General features: G+C 41.1%; 1 protein-coding gene across 1 annotated transcript in view; it reads right to left on the bottom strand.

Moving 5' to 3' along the window:
- Positions 1–9,798: 9,798 nt before the first annotated feature.
- LOC122543138 (golgin subfamily A member 7-like) overlaps positions 9,799–23,324 on the bottom strand; it is a 31,609-nt gene continuing 18,083 nt past the window's right edge. Inside the window, exons 5-6 of the mRNA XM_043681484.1 lie at positions 17,147–17,211; positions 9,799–14,161 (exon numbers count right to left, since the gene is read on the bottom strand). Coding sequence (XP_043537419.1) covers positions 17,164–17,211 — 48 coding nt within the window. The 3' untranslated portion in view covers positions 9,799–14,161; positions 17,147–17,163. The remainder of the gene's footprint in view (positions 14,162–17,146; positions 17,212–23,324) is intronic.

The following is a 23,324-nucleotide window of genomic DNA, read 5'->3' as shown; positions in this document are numbered from 1 at the left end:
TGAGACAGTGCAATTTCCGAAGCAAACAGTAATGCAGCTGCTCCGTGGAATGAGGTGAGGATGGGGGTATGGCAGGTGGGCTTTCCTCAACCTACGCAGAAAGTAGAGATGCTGCTGGGCTTTCTTGACTATGGAGCCGGTGTTGAGGGACCAGGTGAGATTCCCCACCTGGTGGACACCAAGAAATTTTGTGCTCTTCACAATTTTCACGATGTCCAGCAGAGAGTGATTGCTCCATGCCGTCCTAAAGTCAACAACCATCTCTTTTGTTTTGTCCACATTCAGAGACAGGTTGTTGGCTCTGCACCATCCATTACCTGCTGCACCTCTCTCTGTATGCTAACTCATCATTCCTGCTAATGAGACCCACTACTGTCGTGTCATTAGCAAACTTAATAATATGATTTGAACTGTGTATCGCTGCATCATTGTGTGTCAGCAGGATGAACAGCAGTGGACTGAGCACACAGCCCTGAGGGGCACCCATGCACAGTGTGGTGATGTTGGAGATGCTGTTCCCAATCCAGACTGACTGAGGTCTCCCAGTCAGGAAGTCCAGGATCCAGTTACAAAAGGAGGTATTCAAGCCCAGCAGGCTCAGCTTTCCAGTCAGGTGCCGAGGACTGATAGTGTTAAATGCAGAACTGAAGTCTATGAATAGTGACCTGACCTAAGTGTCCTTCTTCTTCAGGTAGGTGAGGGCCAAATGGAGGGTGGTGGAGGTGGCATCATCTGTTGAGTGGCTGGGATGATACGCGAACTGCAGCATGTCCAGTGGAGGAGTGGGGGGCAGCAACATCTTAATATGCCTCATCACGAGCATCTTAAAACACTTCATGAAGATGGGTGTTAACACAACAGGGCGGCAGTCGTTGAGGCAGAACACTGAAGACTTCTTTGGGATGGGGATGATGGCAGTGGCCTTATAGCACGTTGGAACTATGGTGCAGCTCAGAGACATGTTAAAAATGTCCTGGAGAACATCTGCCAGCATGTCAGAGCATCCTCTGAGCATTCTGCCAGGGATGTTATCTGGTCCAGCAGCCTTACGTGGGTTGACTTTGCGTAGGGTTTTCCTCATGCCAGCTGTGACAAGACACAGCACCTGGTCATTGCGGGGAGAAGGTGGGGGGTGGGGGGGGGGAGCAGGGGTTGGACTTCTTCGCTGCCACATCATTTTGTGCCTCAAACCATGCATTATCCGGAAGGGAGGCATCACCAGCATGAGCAGGCGATGCTATTCTGTGGTTGCTGTTGACCTGAATGCCCTTCCACATGCTCCGCATATCACTGCTGTCCTGAAGAAGGCTGCGTATTCTGTGAATGTGTGTGCATGCCTTTGCCGCTTTGATGGCCTGGGTCAGGTTGGCCCTTGCTGTTGTTAGAGCTGCCTTGTCATCAGCTCTGAAGATGGAATCACAGGTCCTCAGCAGTGTGCGCACCTTCGCAGTCATCCACGGCTTCTGGTTGGGGCGAGAAGTGATGGTCTTGGACACAGCACCGTCACCAATACACTTGTTAATGTCGCAAATCACCGACACCAAGTTGATGGAATCACCATTAGTTACGGTTTCCCTGAACTCGTGCTAATCAGTGCGCTCAAAACAGTCTTGAAGAGCAGAAATGGTTCCTGCCAGCCAGGTTTTCACCTGCTTCAGAACCAGATTGACACATCTGATGAATGGTCTGTTTGCTGGGATTAGCATAACAGAGATGTGATCTGAGGAGCCGAGATGGGGCAAAGACTCTGCCCTGTATGCATTGGGATATTTGTATAAACAAGATTCAGCGTGCTCGCCCTCTCATCACAAAGTCCACATGCTGATGGAATTTAGGGAGCACCGACTTGAGATTAGCATGGTTAAAATCTCCAGCAACAATAAACAGTCCATTAGTAGACATTTTGCAGTCTACTAATAGCCCCATACAGTTCACAGAGTGTCTCCTGAGCATTAGCATTGGGAGGAATTTACACTACGACTATAAGGACAGTGGTGAATTCCAGTAGCAAATAAACTGGTTTTCATCTAACAGTCACAAACTCCACCAGTGATGAGCAGTAACTGGAGACTTGCACAGAGTCCTTGCACTATTTTGATGTAGACACGCAGACCCCCACCTCGTGTTTTACTGCACAGAGCTGCTTTTCTGCTGGCGCGAAAAAAGGCGAGCCCATCTAGCTGGATGGCGGTGTCTGGAACTCTGTCACTAAGCCAGGTTCCCATGAAAACAGGGACGCAGCAGTCTCTAAACTCACGCTGAGATACCTGCCGCAGTTGGATGCAGTCCAACTTGTTGCCCAGGTAGCAGACATTGGAGAGCAGAATAGATGAAGATCTGGCTAGATGAGTTTGTTTTTGGCCAAGCATGAAGTCCTGCCCACTTACCGTGCTTCCACTTTCTCACACAGCACTTCTGGATGGCTAAACACCCAGGCTACCAGCATCAGGCAAAGCAGAGGACTGGAGTCCTGGTCTCCGCAGCAAGCCAAGATTGCGTAACCCCTTCAACGGCTCTCCATTCAGGTTCATTTTTGGCCGGTTTGTGCACTGTAGCAGTGTTTGCAGACTCTAACAGTATCTGCAAACATCGTTTCCTGTTCCTGTTCCTTCTGTGCCTTAGAAAACTGAAATTAAATAGCCCTAGGTCGAGAGAGGCTGCTGCGAGCTGCTGCCACACCACCATGGAGCGGTTATTCAATTAGGATCTCAAAACAAAGAAGCCATGCAAATCTGTGATTTATGATCATGAATAGGCCATTTGGCCCCTTGCCTCTGCTCTGCCACTTGCTAAGATCATAGCTGTGTGGTTGTGGCCTCACCTCAACATTTGGCCTTCTCCTTTCACTCCCGCATTAGTCAAGAATCTAACTCACAAAAATCTTCAATGACACTGTCTACTGCTGTCTGTGTTATTACATCCTTTTTCCACAGAAGAAGATGAAAACTGCATCAAGGACTTCAGCTTTGGTCTCAGCAACACCATGTATAGAGTTGTAGCAAAACTTCCCGACTGCTATATTCCATGCCCCTTGCAAGAAAGCGGAAGAATTTGCTTTGTTTTCTGATACATTTGTTGAATCCACAGACGAATGCTTTGTGATCAGGATACAGCTAAATTTTGTAATGTTGTGCTACTAACGGAAAAGGTATTTCTTTTGGGCACAAGTTTACACTTTCCCACATCAAACTTCATCTGCCTATGCATTCAAATGGCTACTGAAGACAGACAAAGTTTCGGAACAACATTGGGAATGTAGGACCAAGCTGAAACGAGGAATTAAGAAGGGCTAAAAAAGGTCATGAGATATCTTTAGTAAACAGGTTTAAGGAAAATCCCAAAGCCCTTTTTTTCCATATATAAGGAGCAAGAGGGTAACTCGAGAAAGGGGGCAAGTTATGCATGGAGTCAGAGAAAATGGGTGAGATTCTTAGTGAGTATTTTGCATTGGTATTCACAGAGGAGAGGGACATGATGGATGTTGAGGTTAGGGATAGATCTTTCAGTCAAGTTGGCATAAGGAGGGAAGAAGTTCTGGGTATTCTAAAGGCATTAATGTAGACAAGTCCCCAGGTCCAGATGGGAATCAACCACAGGCTACTGAGGGCAACAAGAGAGGAAATAGCTGGGGCTTTGACAGATACCTTTGCAGCATCCTTGAACACAGATGATGTCCCAGAGGACTAGAGAATTGCTAATTTTATCCTCTTGTTAAGAAAGGTAGCAGGGATACTCCAGGTAATTATAGACCAATGAGCCTGACGTCAGTGGTAGGGAAGCTGTTGGAGAAGATACTGAGGGATAAGATCTATTCCAATTTAGAAGAACAAGAGCTAATCAGTAATGGTCAGCATGGTTTTCTGCAGGGAAGGTCACGTCTTACAACCCTTTAGAATTATTTGAGGTGGTGACAAAATTGATTGATGGGGGAAGGGCTGTATATGTCATGTACATAGACTTTAGTAAGGTGTTTGACATGGTTCCCCATGGTAGGCTGATGAAGAAGGTGAAGTCACATGGCGTCCAGGGTGTTATAGATAGATGGATAGAGAACTGGCGGTGCTATAGGAGACCGAGAGTAGTGGAAGGGAATTTCTCAAAATGGAGACCTGTGACCAGTGTTGTTCCACAGGAATCCATGCTGGGACCACTGTTGTTTGTGATATATATAATATATATATATAATATATAAATATAAAAATATATTATATATATATATATAAATAAATGATTTGGAGGAAGTTATCAGTTGCCTGATTAGCAAGTTTGCAGATGACACCAAGATTGGTGGAGTAGCAGATAGTGAAGGAGACTGTCAGAGAATAAAGCAGAATATAGATAGATTGGACAGATGGGCAGAGAAATAGCAGATGGAGTCCAATCCAGGCAAATGTGAGGTGATGCATTTTGGAAGATCCAATCTAAGAGCGAACTATAAAGCAAATGGAAAATTGCTGGGGAAAATTGACGTACAGAGAGATCTGGGTGTTCAGGTCCATTGTTATCTGAAGATGGCAATGCAGGTTAATAAAGTGGTCAAGCAGGCATATAGCATGCTTAACCTCATTGGACAGGGCATTGAGTACAAGAGTTGGCAATCAAGATTAGAGTGGTGCTGGAAAACACAGCAGGTCAGGCAACATCCGAGGAGCAGGAAAGTCAACGTTTCAGGCAAAAGCCCAATGAAGGGTTTTTGCCCGGAACATCGATTTTCTTGCTCCTCGGATGCTGCCTGACCTGCTGTGCTTTTCCAGCACCACTCTAAGCTTGACTCTAATCTCCAGCATCTGCAGTACCCTCTTCTGCCAAGAATTGGCAGGGCACATTACAGTTGCATAGGACTTTGCTTCGGCCGCATTTGGAACACTGCACAGAATTCTGGTTGCCACATTACCGAAAGGATGTGGATGCTTTGGAGGGGATGCAGAGGAGGTTTACCAGGATGTTGCCTGGTATAGAGGATGCTAGCTATGAAGAGAAGTTGAGTAGATTAGGATTAGATAGAGGATCTGGATTGGCACAGACATGGAGGGCCAAAGGGCCTGTTCCTGTACTGTAACTTTCTTTGTTCTGTATTTTGTTGACTTACTTATCTAAAGCCTCAATCAAATGTGAAAGACTCTTTAAACTTGCCATCTAGATTTCCTGTAATCGGCAAATTTACTATCAACATGTTCAGTCTGTTTGCCCAAAGTTATTTCTGTTGAATGTAAAAAGTTGATACCTCAGCAATGATCCCAGGGGCATTCCACTGTTTACAGCTTGCCAACCCAAACGTGAGCCACAAAATTTATTCTGTGCTTTCTATTTTGTGTTTACCAACCAATCCTTTAATCACAAAACTAAGTTATCCCCTGCACCACTATCTCTTATGTTTGATATGTCATATTGCACACATCCTTTGGAAATTTAAAAACACCACACACATCGGTGACCCTTGGTGCACATTACAGGTTACTGTACTGTACAGTGGCACAGTAGCTCAGTGGTAAGTACTGCTGCCTCACAGCATCAGGTACCCAGGTTCAATTCCAGCCTTGGGTTAGAGTCTCTGTGGAGTTTACACACTCTCCCCACGTCTGCGTGGGTTCCTCCAGGTGCTCTTGTTGCCTCCCACAGTTCAAAGACGTGTGGGCTTGGTGGATTGGCTACACTAAGTTGCCCAATTTATCCAGGGATGTGCAGGTGAGGTGGATTAGCTATGGGAATTATAGGGAAGTGGGGTGGGCCTGGGTGGAAAGGTCTGCAGAGGGTGAGTGTGGACTCGAATGGGCTGCTTCCACATGACAGGAATTCTATGATTATACTGCTTCAAATACACTGGTAACTTAAGTCAAACAATTTCCTTTTAACAAAACCATGTTAGCTGTTCCTGATCACACTAAGATTTTCTAAGTCACCTGCCACAAGCTCCTTAATAATATTCTTGCACATCTTCAAGTAGAAATGAAGGGAACTGGCCTTTCACTAAATATTTTGTCTCCCTCATTCCCTAAATATAGGAATTATATTTGTTGTTTTCCAGTCTCATAGCACTTTTCAACAGTCAAGGGAATTTTGTAAACATATAAACAATGCATGGACTGTTTCTGTAGCTAGTTAACTACTCCGTCAGGTACTAGTCACTCACCAGTAATCCCAGTGCCTTGTTTTCCTCCCTATCTCCCTTTCACTTCCAAATTACAGGTATTTGAGGATATTATTTGAACTCCCGTACATGTAAGCTCATGTACAAAAGCGCGCTTATCCATCAATTATGGCTTCTTTTAGCTGCTTCAGAATAAAAGCTGTGACCATACAGAAAAGTTCCGTACAAGTCACACAACAAAATCGCAGGTTGATGGAATTGTGGACGCATAGCTTCTTTCTGGTGCGATACCATTTTTGCTTCATAGTCCCTCCCGCTTCGTTCAAATTATGCGCAACATTGGTAGGAAGGTCGCAACACACAAGAAAATTAATAAATTCCCCAAGATTTCGTGGATTTCCAAACATTTTACAACTTCCGAAACACAAGCAATTACCTTTGATGTCCACCAATTAGTGTAGGGAATAGAACAGCCAAAACATGCAGCACAAAATGTAGTACATTAGATGAACACTAGTTGTCAGACCTCTCGACAAACATAACACTAAAGCAGCAACTTGCTTGAAATCGAGAGCAAAGCTCGTCTTTATGCTGGCCATAAATATGGGTTCCCATTCAGCAATTCCATCATTCCCTGATGTCCTTATGAAGCTGAATCATATTTTTCATAACTTTTTTAATATCAAAATGATTTTTAACCAGCTGCACGACGTCAGCTCACCTGGCCCCAAAAATCACACTGATATTTCCATTGTGAGAATTCATGGCTGCAATGTATTCTCATCTGCTTTGAATTTCCCATAAAATTGAGTTTGAGTTGATCTATAACACACTGCTCATTTCCTAATTTATACAAAAGTCAATTCACCATAAGTTTGTCATGCCTGAGATTTGAAATGCTCAACTTGTTTCCCTGCAGCCATCTCAAGATTGAAGCTTCCTTGTTTGCAGTGTTTAAGATACAAGCAGCTGTCCAATTTAGATTTCTTCAGCATTGTCTTTTGGAGCTCTTGGAAGTTATACCATTGGCCATTAATGCCCTAACACACAGCGATTTGCCTGTAAACGGCCACGTCTTTCTACGTAAAACTACTCTTTTCAAGTTTTCTGTCATAATAACTCTGCGTTTGCTTAGTGATGACTCAATTGGAGAAGATCCATTACAACAGTAAAAAGGAAGAATAAAAATTGTTGTTGCAGTCTTGGTACTCGAGTGATATACATTGGTTAGGACTCCCGAGACAACTGTTCTTCAAATACTACCATGGCATCTTTTAAGCAGGCAAGGGAGAGGAAATGGTACATATGACAGTGCAACACCACTTAAGTGCAGTGCCAGCTCAGATAATATACACATGTATTTGGAAGGGCAAGGACTGATTAGAGATAGTCAATATGGCTTTGTGTGTGGGAAATCATGTCTCACAAACTTGATTGAATTTTTTGAATGAGTAACAAAGAGGATTGATGAGGGCAGAGCAGTAGATGTGATCTATATGATCTATAAGGCGTTCGACAAGGTTCCCCATGGGAGACTGGTTCTCACAGAATAAAGAGAACTAGCCATTTGGATACTGAACTGGCTCAAAGGAGACAGAGGGTGGTGAGGATTGTTTTTCAGACTGGAGGTCTGTGACCAGTGGAGTGTCACAAGGATTGGTGCTGGGTCCACTACTTTTCATCATTTACATAAATGATTTGGATGCGAGCATAAGAGGTAGTTTGCAGATGACACCAAAATTGGAGGTGTGGTGGACAGTGAAGAAGGTAACCTCCGATCACAACAGGATCTTGATCAGATGGGCTAATGGGCTGAGAATTGGCAGATGGAGTTTAATTCAGATAAATGAGAGGTGCTGCATTTTGGGAAAGCAAACCTTAGCAAGACTTATGCACTTAATGGCAAGGTCCTGGTGAGAGTGTTGCTGAACAAAGAGCCCTTGGAGTACAGGTTCATAGCTCCTTGGAAGTGGAGTCGCAGGTAGATAGGATAGTGAAGGTGATGTTTGGTATGCTTTCCTTTATTGGTCAGAGTATTGAATACAGGAGTCGGGAGCTCATGTTCCGACTGTATAGGACATTGTTGGAATATTGCATGCAATTCTGGTCTCCTTCCTATCAGAAAGATGTTGTGAAACTTGAAAGGTTCAGAAAGGATTTACAAAGATGTTGCCAGGGTTGGAGGATTTGAGCTATGTGTAGAGGCTGAACAGGCTGGAGCTGTTTTCCCTGGAACACGAGAAGCTGAGGGGTGATTTTGATTAGATTAGATTACATTACATTACAGTGTGGAAACAGGCCCTTCGGCCCAACATGTCCACACCGACCCGCCGAAGCGCAACCCACCCATAACCCTACATTTACTCCTTACCTAACACTACGGGGGCCAATTCACCTGACCTGCACATCTTTGGACTGTGGGAGGAAACTGGAGCACCCGGCAGAAACCCAGGCAGACACGGGGAGAACGTGCAAACTCCACACAGTCAGTCGCCTAAGGTGGGAATTGAACCCGGGTCTCCGGCGCTGTGAGGCAGCAGTGCTAACCACTGTGCCACCGTGACTTTATAGAGGTTTACAAAATTATGAGGGGCATGGATAGGGTAAATAGGCAAAGTCTTTTCCCTGCGGTCGGGGAGTCCAGAATGGAGGGCAAAGGCTTAGGGTGAGAGGGGAAAGATATAGAAGAGATCTAAGGGGCAACCTTTTCACACAAAGGGTGGTATGTGTATGGAATGAGCTGCCAGAGGATGTGGTGGAGGCTGGTACAATTGCAATATTTAAAAGGCATTTGGATGGGTATATGAATAGGAAGGGTTTGGAGGGATATGGGCCAGGTGCTGGCAGGTGGGACTAGATTGGATTGGGATATCTGGTCGGCATGGATGGGTTGGACCAAACAGTCTGTTTCCATGCTGTACATCTCTATGACTAAGTCTGAGGTAGGGCTGAAACTGCTGACTCCAAAGAATGAGTGAAAGCATCAACCACAGATAACAACTGAAAAGTTGCTGCTCCATACAGACATTCCCCATTTTCAGGCAGAGGCACAATTGGCATTTCAGAAGTTGCCAAATGAAACAAATTATCAAATGTCCACAATTAGTACAATATTTTTGCTGCGCAAATCTTGGTACACACTCTTGCTGCTTATATCTTGTGAGATTGAAAATATATGCATCTGGCCCAAGTTCATGAAAAACAAAACAGGAGGCACAAGCTGTGAAAAATGGTATAACACCAACCTGAAACAAATATTTAATAAGTCATTCAAGATCCAACAAGTGTATGTGGTTATGAAATTCACAAAATGCAAGGTTAAACCAATATTTCGGCATTTGTTTTAGGTCACTCGATCTACCCAATGTTAGGCAGCATCCCTATATGGTAAAATTTAAAAGGATGCAAATTGATGTGCACATTAAGTATACATTGAATTGAAATTAACACACAAACTCCTCGGTGCATAGCCTGCAATACAGTCAGTTGCCATTCTATGTCCTTTGCTTTGTACCATACTGTCTTTATTATTGACCTGAACACTGAGGCAAACATGTCTCAAAAGAAACTGAAGATGCAAAACCCCTCCACTACCAGTTTGAAACTAAGCAATGTTTGAAGGAAACGCAATGAGCTTTTGTTGTAATCTTCCTCACCACCAACCCCAAATAAAAAAAAAATTGTGGAAACAGCGAAAGTGACAAGAAGCATTCTTTTTGTTGAAGCTTTTTTATTTCTTTTAATCAATAAAGATAGAAAACAAAAAAACAATATTAACAAGCACATGAATTTGTATCAAAGGACAGGTTTTAAAAACAGCTTGTTTGACTCCAGCATACAGTAATAAAATAGGTCCAAAACATTTGAGAGACAGCACACAATATAAAGAGAGATTCTTCGAATAATGGTAGGTTTCAGAAGGTGCTGCACTAATTTTACCCAAGTCATTGAATAAGTGTCTAAGATTTGACAGAGCATTTTCATACACTATAGTTATTCCACATCAGTATCAAATTCAATGCCAGCTGAAGGGGTATCCGTACGGATTATGTTGTATAAATAAGTATGACTTTGCTTCCTTGTTTCTGTTAAATAGGTGTCCACTAATCTTTCTTTCAAAACCCACAAAGCTTCCTCTCTTGTTTAGCTTGCCTCTATAACAGTACCACCATCCTAGAAACAGGGCTTCAAATCGAACCTGCACTCAAGAAAATTGCTCCCCTATTTTACATTGGTTTCCATTAAAAGCTCCTAGGAATTAGTCCCATCAACTAGTACACTTGATGGATATAAAAATCTGCAACCGGCACATCTGGCTTGGTTGTGCAACTCAAATTGAAGTACTGTCAACTTACCACGTTAACATAAGTGAAGATTACACTTGAACTGAAGCACAAGTTGGCAGTGGCCTATTTCTGGAACTGAAATTGTCACCTCCCCTCCTTGGGAAACAAGTTTCAGGTGTGCCCCACGAACAGGACAAGACAGCAAGCTTTAAAAAAAAAGGTCCACTTCTCAAAAAAAGGACTAAGCAATAATTTATTGCCCTTTCCCCCATAAGGAGCAGCCCAACAGATTCTAGACAGTGCTAACATCCTCAAACATAGGAAGTCAGAAATCAGAACAAAGGTTTAAAGTCAGATGTGTTTCAATTTCCAGCCCACCACAAGATCAGAAAAAATATTTGTGAAGTTAACTATTTCTGGACTTCTTCAAAGCCAGTATGGTTTCAGACCCGTCAGACATATTAAATCCTGCATGCAGTTTTAATATCTCTGCTGCTTGCTGCTGTCACTTATGGAATGAGATGCAAGCTGCTTGAATTCTTCTGGGTTCCCTAAAAGACAGGCAGTTTGCCTTTTCTTTAATTGAAGAGCCATGACTCGAGGGTAGTAAATTTTAAATGTAGATACACATTAACACCCTAACTTGTAATGGTTCCTGTTGCACAACATTCAATATTATCACTGGCACCTACACCATTTGGTTTTCACAAATAGACCAAAGCATGTCAGAAATGCAAAAACTAAGCTTCACATTATTTGATTGTGCATTTCTGAAAATGCTCCCAAAGACTTAAAACAAGTGTCCAAAGACACGCAGCCTTCAACTCCCATGGAATACCATCTTTCAAAAATTGATGTATCAAGATAAACAAGCTAAATACAAATGAGCCATCAATTCGGCCATGATGTTTGTACTCTATTTTCAGGTGAACTTTCTTTTGTAATAAAGAAGGTGTAAAAGCATAAGGGATATCAGTTATGGAGAGGAAAGTTAGTCTTCCAGATATATTTTCCCAAGTTCCCAAGCTGAGGTAATGAAAACATTCTGACACACTAGCCACAAACCAAGTCCCATCATCCTCAAAGTAGTGCAGAGATTTCTACTTCCTACATCACCTCCGCTCTCCTTTGGGCCGCCACTAAGACAAGACTTTGTCAAAGATCAAATTTTCCACCAGCCAACACTAGTAGTGTAAGAAGTTAAACCATTTTATGAAATAACAAAACCTGATACTATTAACAAAAGTCTATTTCCAGAGTCAAAACATGTTAGGGTTGGGACAAATAATTCATAACTTCCCAGGCATTTGATGATTGCTATGAAAAGCTCAAACAAAGTCAAAAAAATGTCAAAACTGAATCCAGATCATTATTTAGTGGGAAAAATAATTAACACAGTGAGTAATGGCTGCTTTGGCTCTTTCACTAGGTTATATAACATTTTTGAAAATAAGCAACGTGAAAGAGAGTACACACCAATGGGGAGTTAAATTGAAAAGTCCTGTAGAATTTTAAACAAAAATCTCCTGTTGATTTCTGCTGACCCTGCCTGTGGCCTCTCAGAGCGAGATTGCCCAATTAGTGCCAGTCAAATTACAGCCAGTTTTGTACTGTGGACATGTGTCCATTGGGAACAAGATCCACACCATCCCCCCTCAACCAAACTAGCTTCCCCTTCACAGTCACCCTGAAGAGACCTCCAGTCTGCCTGTCTGAGCTGGATTGAAATGCAGGTTTTTGCAACCGCAAAGGTCAACATTTTGTTCGTTCTACTCCACTGCACAACTCAAACCTCTTCCCTTTTGCGCTCCTGAGGTCATACAAGGTCAGATTTAGTGTCAGACATGATTGACAGCAAATTGTCTCAGATTCTGTTCAAATTATTTGCCCGGGATCAAGGTCAGGCTTTGTATTTTTCTTTAGATGCACTAACAAGCAGCAAAACTGCTCAGAACAGTCTGCACAACGCAGAACAGTTCGGTTTGTGACAAAGCACAACTCACATTTTCTCACTTCTTACATTCTCTGAAAAACCTAAATGACTGTTTAAAAAAAAGTCATTAATATCAAATGTTTATAAACTCAGTAGATTTAGAAGTTGTTGAAATTGTCACATACTACATTATTTTATTGCAAGAGAAACACAAGGACACTAACATGTAAATTAGCTAATCTTACAAAGCCACAAGGGAACCCTGGGAAATAAGCCCAAGTAGCCAAAAGCTACACATAATGACAGTGCATGGCGAAGTTATTAACCACTAAGAGTACTGAATTCTCCTTTCTCAAATTTTTGAAATGCATCTGTGTGGTTCTGTGACTGCCCTTGGTCAGCAAAACTCCACTTTGTGATGATCTTGCAAATTGCTGCTGGCCATGAACATGATCGATGGTGGTAGGGAGGTGAACAGTGACAAGGGGAGCAAAATATCTTGCTCAGCAAAGTAAAATTCGAGTTGCCAAAGTGTCCGTTTCTGCAAAAAAGCTTTCAACTTTTCATTTCATAGACACAGTAAAGTTCGAAAATAGTCAGTAAAGCATTTATTTCTCTGTAAACTCATACTTTCCTAGCACTACACCCATATCAGCCAACCTAATCATGTAATGCAATAGCCCCTTGTGGTGTCGCTAGCATTTGCCAACATGGAGTCTTATATTAAGAACACTCCTAGAATGTTTTATTTTAAAAATCTGAATTGCATGCATCACTAAAGAAACCACAACTGGGGTCTGTGCCAACACGAGTTTGGTGACTGAAGATATTGCTGAACATTTTATATTTGTAGTTGGGGTGCCGCTTGAACACTTTTATTGTCTTTGCTGTTTTAAAGCATGCTCCTTACCAGTTTCTACTTCTACTTAACAACATACTGTTACAAATATCCTGAAGTAACCCAAATTTTCTTTTTTCCCCAATTGTATAAGGCACCTTCTTTCACTTGCTGCTGTCTTCAGTCTGTTCCGTGCACTTCTCAGCAGGCTTCACCTCACGCTCAACTATAGGATCACTGAGCTCAGTTGCTAAATGTTGCAAGGCTTTCATCATCTCTCAAATTAACCTGATCTGATCCAAAACTTGGACAAGCAGGTCCATCAGGGACAGAGATCCAGGAATCCAAACCAACTATAATTGGATACTGCTTTCTGCCCCTACTGATGCCTCAGCCGAGACTCCCCAGATATCCTGAGACTTCCTAGATTTGACAGCATGATATACATGGCAGTGACACTGTCTATCAAGCCAATTAGACATAGCTTGGTGGAATTAAACATCAGGTAAACCAAATGAGAGTTTTGATTTAGGCATCAAAAATCTCCAGTACTCTTAGGGCTAAATGTATTGTGCTGGCACATCCACTTGTCCCAACACAGCAAGAAACAAAAGCATCTTCAATTCATCCTGGAAAAATATCCAAGGCTTCTGACAGCGATTAACTTATGCTCCCAGAGAGTATCATGACCATATACCTCTAAACATTTCCTTCAACTCTTTCTTGTGGTCTTCTAGTGATGTTAATTTAGAAATTCTTTTGATTTTTTTGAAGAAAACATTTCAGAAAGAAAATACTAATTTGATCACAATAGTTAGTTGCTTACCCCCACCTACCCCTCACATAGCATACATTATTTGAGGATACAGCAGATTACAAAACATCCAATGTTTAAAGTGGCACCAAGGTCCTCAAGAGTTTGTGGAATGATAGTCCAGAGACGAGGTAGGGTACGTGTTTGGTACAGAAATGATACCCAGCAGAATTCGCCTGTATCCTTTACAGCCTTGGTCCCACTGTAAATAAACAAAATAAAATGAAATTTATTAGAATTTGTCTAAACATCATAATACAATTCTGGTCCATGGTGAGGAGTACATATGCATGGACTAGATTAATAAGTGGAAGAAACTGAACTGTTTGGACACTTTGGATTAAAGAAAGATCTTTAAATCACTATTTCTTGGTAATGAAGTCAACAGCTAAATGTGTGCTATGATCTACCTGCTGATTACATAAAATCAAACTACTTTGGAAAAATAAAAACAAATCTTTTTAGGAGGCAAGAGATGATTTGACTGAACTTAATTTCTGCAAAAGCTGTCTTTTGAACAGATTATGGGGATTTTTGTGTTGATGGTTGTTTAGCAATCCTTTCTGGACTTGATTTGTGTTTTCAGAAAACTAGGTAAGCATAAAGGAAGAAAATCCCAGAACCCTCCTCTCAGACTTGGAAACATGACAAAGTTGAACTGTGACGAGTTTCCAAATCTTAGGTCCAGCTTGATTTTCATCCAAGCCAAAGATCCTCCCCATCTGTCTCTCGCTGTCAGTAATCGGACTTTGTCAACAAGAAACAGAGTGGGCTATGAGTTTTCATCCCATCATTTATTATAAGCAAAAGATCATCTCTGCACACTTTGTTGGATTGTGTTGCATGATGATGTCTGTTTCGGAGTAAAAGGAGAGCATTTGTAATTCAGGATACAGTTTAGATGCTAACCAGTGTTGCCACTTCATTTTGGAGGGAGTTTTGCTTTCTAAAAACAGATTAAGTCCATTTAAAAAGCATGGTGTAAGTTTGTGTATTCAAGACAGTACAAGAAAAATTGAAGTAGTTGGCCATTTTGGTGATTCAAACGGAACACTTATACCGATGGCTGACAATCACCAGTTGCACCAGTCATTTTATTCCTTTTTCCAACAGATTTAATCCCAAAACACATGATCAATAGCTGCAATATCCTTCTGGGTAGGGTAGAGCGTCAATGCTCACAGGAACTGTTGGGCAAAGTGGCCTTTTCTCTGTGTTGTGTATTTGATGAAACAAAATAAATATCCATACATTTTTCTGAATGGAATAGCAAAGCAATGAAGGGCCTTACTCATCTGTAATTACCCTGTGAAACGAAGTCCAAGTTTCTGCGAAATGCAGGCACAAATCATAACTTGTTCAAAGCGCAATGCACAAACCCATAAAGCAGTGCTCCGTAAAACAAGGAGCCACCTTTTCATAACCTGTATAAATGTAATTACTTAATCACATTTACAAATCTCACTGTGCTGCTGAGCCAAACTATCGGAAGGATATATCAGCACTTGGTGAGGCAGACTAAAGTCCTTGTGAATACACTTCCAAATCAAACAATGAAACAGTGAGTGGGCTGAATGTTAAGAAAAACCTCGAACAGCAGACTTAAATACAATCACACTGAAAACAGATTAGACAGAATTAGTGGTGTTAAACTGAGTCATTGCAACACATAAGAAGAAAATATTGTGGAGCCAGCTGCAACTTAAAACAAATTTAAAAGCAGCACGCAAAGGAATTCATGTTCTGCAGGTGTGCTAATCACTTTCTCTGCCTATGTGCGAATAGGGCTAAAGTACATTTGATGCATCTCTAAAAGTCTTTTCCATAAAACACTTTTGTACTCCATGTCTCTTCCCTCAATCCCTCATCTTATCACCCTACATCAAATCCTTTCGTGGAAAAGGTCTGCATCAACATTCAATGCTACTTCCAAGCTTCAGGCTATACAGTTTCCCTCAAGCCCAGCTTCAACCTAAACACACGGCCAAGTAGTGCTCCTGACAGTGGGACACAAAGTTCCCCAAGGCACGTGAACTAATAATCTTGGAGAATGGAGCTGTAACAGGATTTCACCAGGCTTAAAATTAACCTTATAAACTGCAGATGCTCTAAATCAGAAACTCGAACTGAAGTTGCTGGAATAGCTCGGCAGATCCAGCAGCATCTGTGAAGAGAAATCAGAGTTAACGTTTCGGGTCCGGTGACCCTTCCTCAGACCCGAAACGTTAACTCTGATTTCACTTCATAGATGCTGCTAGACCAGCTTAGCTTTTCCAGCAACTTCGATTCTTGTTTAAAATAAACTTTATAATTCCAAGACACAATCACCAACCCAGCACAAGCTGATGGGCTACAAGCCTGGCATCTCACACAGTAAGATTGGCCTTTGAGATTCCAAAATGTGATCAGTGACTGATTTCACAGCACCACAACACAAACATCTAAGCTGTGTCATTCAGGGGTCATAAAAATGACACTGCCAGCAGCAGGGTATGCCCTTCTGATTCTGGGGCTAAGGTTGAACACTGGGGAGAAGGAAGCAGAAACATGAGTAAACACAAAGAACAAGGACAACCATGTGTTTTCTTGCCCATAGAAAAACTGAGGTTGAGAGACAATAGGCAAATACTGCTTGTATCTATCACTTTATTAAACACAAAAGTGGTTTGGGTATAGAAATCCAAATTTCTGGTCATTCAGATTTCAAACAGGGCACACATTCTATGTCCAAATCTTAAAGTAAATGCTGATGAAAACTAGACCAATTCAAAAATGTTGGCATTCAATTCTGCACATTTAAATTTAATTCTCAATCGAAGCTAGTGTGAAATCTCATCTCATTGAAGCACATTTTAAGTACTTGAATTTTTCTTTGCACTGTTGTACACTGAAGACTCTTGCTTTTCTTCCCCTAATTACCAGCCTGAACAATTTATAACAATCAAGATAAATGGAACTTGACAACAGGTGAAAACGAAACTGATTTTGTTTTGTATCGCTTCTATACTATATCAAGTGGCTTTTCAAAAATCTGTGGGAGAGATACTCCAACCTGTCATTTCATGATCAAGTATGATGTTGGCAATGTTCCATGGTCATGGAGCTTCAGGGATCTTGAATGAGAAATTAGTATCCTATGTGTTGCTGCTTCAGACAGAGATGTGACCACAGTCCAGCAAGTTCATACCTTAGCTTCTCTGCACTTCATCTTCCACTGCTGAAATTTCTGTCTTCATAAATGGAGATCTCAATCTGTCGAATCAGAGTTAAGTACAAAACATGCAATCCAAAGCATCTCTGACATGGTGTAACACATTTCCTTTACAGACATTTGTGTAAATACATAAACACGTGACAATTTGTTGGTAAAGATATGAATGAACTTTTGTCATTTAATCAGTATATGCTAGCCCTGGTTCAGACCATAATTCTAGCTTTTCTACTTGTCCTAACCACAGACCTCAAAAGACGACAAATTGCTTGCTACCTCCCTAAAACATAAATGATAAGGATAATTGATTTGAAGAACGGCTGCAATCCATTCTCCGTTCTCAGAAGTTATGTGCACCAATTAAGTGTTTATGATACAAATCAGCAATTCAGTGCCTCATCAATGATTAGGTGCAGTTTCAATACTTTCTCAGCAAGCACACAAAAAACATCCAAGGGCCCTAACAATGACAATGACCACTTGAGGATGCTGGGTGAGGACTCAAGTCTTAGACAATGGAATTCCCCATTGATCCAAACAGAAAAGCCATTTGAATGAAGCATCAAGGACTGCAGATACAAGGTGAACTACCTGCCAATTCATTCAGTACCTCAACAGGTTGGCAAAAGTGAAATGCTAACAAATAAATGCACTCCACATAAATTAGTGTAACTGTGACCATGGACATTTCCTGCAGAGAGCGATTCTTCAGATTATCAAGCATTTTTCAAATACTGAAGGCCAACAGACATTCAAAAACAAAATTTGGATATCAACAAAACTTTACCCAGAAAATTATAATTGATTCAATTAGGCTTTTTTCACAAACTTAAAAAAGCCAGTAAATATGAGACTGCCTGGGAATACCAGATACAGAATGCTTTGAGAGCTCTTGTAGCACGGTGGTAGTCTCCCTTGCTCTGAACCAGGAAGACTGGGTTCAACTCCCATATGTTCCAGTGGTGTGTCATAACCTCCGTGAAAAGACTGATTCGTAAATATCCAACTGCTTAGTTGGCTGGAGAATGTACCGATTAAGAGAAAGTGCCCCAAGTCGAGTCTGATTTCCTAAGCAGTTTTACATTTGTATGCTTCTTACTGACAGCTGTAAATAGCGGGTAACCCATGTGGTTAGGCCAAAGTAACTGACAAAATCCTGTGCTCTTCACTGCAGATAGAAATAAAGCTAAAAAACACACAACTAAACACAGAATGCTAGAAAATTGGTACAAACACTCAGAAGTTATGACAGCACAGAGAGAGCGAGGAGGAGAGACAGAGCGAGAAAAGAGAGATCATATTTCAAACCGATCACTTTCCACAAGGTAAAACTTGAATTCTGGTGTCACTCCACAGGTGCTCACAAATCTGCTTTAAAATGAGCATGACTAAGAGCAAATATATGAAGTCAACGGGCACAAAATTAGGCAGTTTCAGGTAAGGAGATACCGTAAACTTAAGCTTCTAGCAAGAAACATGTACTACCCCTCTCCAAACCTGTGCAAACACAATTAACTCCAGATGCAGAACAAAACTAACGCAATGGATATATCATCACTTCTTAAAGTCTGCAGACAGTTGCTTCTGAACTTGCCTCTAAGTTATGCTGATAAAAGCATTAGGTCACAATGGAAAACAGGCAGACTAACTGAGTGGATGAAACAATGGCATCTGAGAAAAATGGCAAGATTTTTCAATCAATAAATGCAAGGTCAACAATTTTCTTAATTGGTGAGACATCAGAAATTGTGCACAAGTCAAGGGATTTAGCTCACCATGTACACAACTTGCAACGATATGCAGTCATTAAAATTTTGAGCATTAAGTTTTGCATCTTGGAACGGTACAGATTTTGCAGCAGTGTAATGAGCTGAAGGGTCAAATGTGACACCAATTCTGGTTGATTTTACATACGGTGTGCACAGAAGCAACCTAATCAAAATCTCCAACATGACCTTAGGACTCTAAGGGAGACAACACATGAAGAAAAATCAGATGAACTTATTCCAATAAAAAAAACCTTACCCAAGTGTGAAATTCTCTTCTCCATTCAGCCTTTCCGCATTAGTTACCTGACTATCAACCAGAATACAGGGACGAAACTGGGTTCCTAATGATACAATTAAAGTGACAAAAGAATGGCATGTAAAGCCTTCGACAACACATCAAATTCAAGAACAACACAGGCATTTAGATGGTACTCTTTTCACAACCTCAAACATTTCACAACCATATTTTTTTAAGTTCTTAAAACTTTTGTAATGTCAGAAACACACCAGTCAATTTGCACCAAATCAAGTCCCAAAATAACATTGTATTAATGACCAGATCATTTCTTTTCTAGCTGCTATTGTAGGGATGAATTTAGGCCTGGACACCAGGAAGGACCTTTTAAATGGGTTCATTTCATTTTGTTTAGTTTTGAAGAGAGAACATACGGGACCACCCTTCTGAAAACTGACACCTCTGACAATGCAGCATCGAAATTCCCAAATCCTTGGATTGGGATTAAACAATCTTCTAACTCAAGCAAGACTGTGACCTACCAAGCCATGGCTAACAATCTAAACAAAGCAACTTGAAGGAAGGGTACTTTTTTCCACTTCCATTGACAGCTGATCACAATTCAAGCAAACTTGAGACCGGAGTGCCTGAGGTGCAAAGCTCTCCCATTTTTATGAAATGCACCTACATCAATAAAATGCCACCATCAATTACATCAGCCCATTACCCTCAAGAGGTTCTTCTTGCAAACTGCCCAGCTTTTCAGCTAGTTTCTCATTCCTCCTGTATCCATTGTGCTGTACACACCCATAACTCAAAACACACCAAGTGAAAGAGCAGAGACCATGAAATTGCTGTGGTATTTTAGTTAAATATTAAATAAATACAGTGTGTTGAATGTGTCCCAAGCATCAATCATCCTGTGCTAACATCTGTGTGACATACACACGCACATACAACACATTTTCATATTCTGACAGCATAAGGCAAACATTTGAATCTAAACCACAAAATGATCCAATTGCTTCAGTCACTTTTCTAACCGTGTCTAATTCAAGTCCAAGAAAATTGAAATTAAAATCCCTGTAGTTACAGGCACATTGCCATAAGTAATTGGCATATCTCAACAAGACCAGCAGGGGCTGCAGAGGTAACTAACCATAGTAAATGCAACAAGTCCATTTCACCAACAATATTTAAAACCACTTATAAAAATCTGCCATTTACAAAAAAAAACTAACCTAGATTCTCAGAGGATAAGTCTGAGAATCGAACATTCCTGAACTACAGAGCTTACACAAGGTCCACTGGGCTGATCACAACAGAGGCTTCACTGCAGCAGATGAAGTAAATGTGTACGAACTTTCTGAAGACAATCAGACTTAACAGTCTTACGTTAACACACAGCACAAAAAATGGTTGTTTGACAAACATCCAGAAGACTTGCTAGCAACTTCATAGAAGTCCAGAGTTTCAGTAATCATCCCCACAAGAGAGTGTTTTTTTGTGAGTTGAGCACAGGGGGCAGCAATTTGCTTTTTAAAGTTAGTGAATGGGAAGCTCTTATCTACAACCTCGCAAAGACCCTGCAACTCAGAAAACAAAGAGTGATGCCATTGGCCAACTGGACCCCTCCCTCACTCAGAAACCTCTCTTCAACCGTTCCTTTGGTTTCATGCCTTAATTTCTACCCACGCCCTTACTCCATATCGAAAGAAAGGGGTCTCAAGAGAGAAAATCCATCTTCAGGAAAGGAGCAATAAGTTAATAAGTAGTTTCATTGCAGTGCGTGAATACTTTCCAACCAAGGAATTCAAAACAAAATCAGGTTAATTTTTTGTTATGTTCTCAGGTTTTTAAAGTTACCTTTGGAACATGAATGAAGCAAAGGTACAATTTTAAAAACAATGCTGCTCTTCAGATGGAGGCCAAAACAAATCACACTGCTTGTGCCTGAGGAACTCTTCCCTAAAACTCACTGTATGACAGAAAATAACAGTGAGTTCCATCCCTCTAACACTGTACTACACAAAAGAAACACAAAGGCAGTCCATTCACATACCGAAGAGGCAATTGTCTACAATCTAAACATGGAGATCATACATCAGCATAAAAGTGCTCATCTCTGTGCTTCTTTTTACTATAATGATAACATGACACAGATGACACAAGCTCTGAGAAAATGACTGATTGTTTTCATTAAGATTGTCAGCACCAAAATAGACAACTGAATTTCATAACAGCTTTTCTGCTTTCTTCAGAGTTGTTGGATTTCCTGGCAGAGTTTTAAAACATTACTTTGAGTCAAGTACAATTCGGTATTCCTGAATCCCAGTGGGGTCTAAATTTCTTGCACGACGTTTCATCTGACAGCTATAGCAGTGAGACCTGTCACTGAACTACATGATCATTTTTAACTCAGGCTGAGTCCCAGACAGCCAGCATTGCACGAATACACCCGCATCCATGAAAGACGAGTGCCACTCTGAATTAATATCCATCAACAGGATGGACAACAGTGTTCGATAAACAATACATGGTAAAAATCAGGAACCATGGGGGGGCTTAGCACAAAACTTACATTTTAATCAGGAATCACCCAATGACATTGCAGATCATGGAATACAGGCAACCTGCTGAGATCTCCTGTGGTACTTAATGATGTGACTCTGTCTAACTATTGATTCAGAAACCTCAAGAGGGCTTAAATTCAGTTCAGAAGAGCAATTGCAGACAGCTATGCTTTACCACTCGCTCAATCAAAGCAGGGCTTCATGAAACTCCCAGACAGGAAGTCAACGTTCACACAAGACTACAGTTTATTTTCCACTTATTATCATGAGTACACATACATGTAGCACAAATTTTGCTAATTTTATAATTAAGGTTGATCGTTTTTCCATCACATTTACCAGAAGGACTCTCACAGTTCAAGTGATCAAACCAGACAAATGCTTAGAAGTTTCTGACCACTTATCACACCAAGACTGCTTGTCATTGTAGCAGGTGGTCTCTGACTGAGCTTTAACTTATAAATAGGTCATTGTATTCAGGCACATTGAAAGGAATTTGATAACTTATTATTTACAGGGTGCCAACAAAGTAATCGACTTAGATTCCCAAATTAATCTTTCACAAAAAACTTCAACAGTGGTTAAAAACAGAGTAGCCAGGGATTTTCGCATACAATTGCTTCAATACGTGCCAAATTTTTACAGCCGTGCTTTGTCACTTCAATGAACTTGACAAACATAAGATGAAGTTGACTCCTTTCAGAGAGACACTTTATATCTTGGCATGTAGGTCATTGAAGGGTACAAATAAAAAAAAGAGTTTACTGAAGGCTGAGCTTAGTGAAACCAAGAAAGTAAGGAAGATACAGAAGCAGTTTCTTTATATTCTCCAAAACCTTCAAACTGCTGTTCTACAATGCAGGATGTGGCAACTGAGTGTCAATGGTTGGGCTAGTAATGCAGAGACCCGGGGTCATTCTTTGTGGTCATGGTGCTGGTGGAATTTAAATCTTCTCAGTGAGAGTGATCACAGAACCACCAGTGACAGGAGTTGAACTCCACTTGGTTCTCACACATCCTTCGGGGAAGGAAAGCTGTCATTCTTACCCTGTGATGCCAGGGCCGCAGCAAGTGAGTGGCCAAGCAGACCATTCAGTTCAAGGACAATTTGGAAGGGGCAACAATTGTCAGACATGAAATCAATGCCCACATCCCAGAAAAGATAAAGAAAGAAAATCCAAGACAAGAACAAAAGCACCTTATAATGTCCGCAAGAAACAGGATCAGTCCCTCAAACCTTTAACATTCAGTAACTAAACTAACACCTCAATTCCACTTTCCCAATGATTACAAATTTGGGACAATTCCCATTTTGAATATACTGCAATATATTTTCAAAGATTCACAACACTGAGTGAATATATTTTTCACATCTCAGTCTTAAAAGGCTAAAATTTGATCATTAGATGACTGGTCGTTAACCGAAGACTATTTAAGCTGGGCAGACAGCGCACTCCACAATAGCAAGGTGGATCAAGCAGGGTGTTCATCTGCTCTCTAAAGAAAACAATAACTAATGCACAGGGGTTCAACTGGGGAAAATAAGATTTGGAGCAATTAACATGACTTTTGAACTG

Source organism: Chiloscyllium plagiosum, chromosome 42 (assembly GCF_004010195.1).
Source record: "Chiloscyllium plagiosum isolate BGI_BamShark_2017 chromosome 42, ASM401019v2, whole genome shotgun sequence".
In the NCBI taxonomy this organism is placed as follows: domain Eukaryota; kingdom Metazoa; phylum Chordata; class Chondrichthyes; order Orectolobiformes; family Hemiscylliidae; genus Chiloscyllium; species Chiloscyllium plagiosum.
The sequence above is the reverse complement of the archived record's forward strand: the minus strand, read 5'-3'. Positions and strand labels throughout refer to the sequence as shown.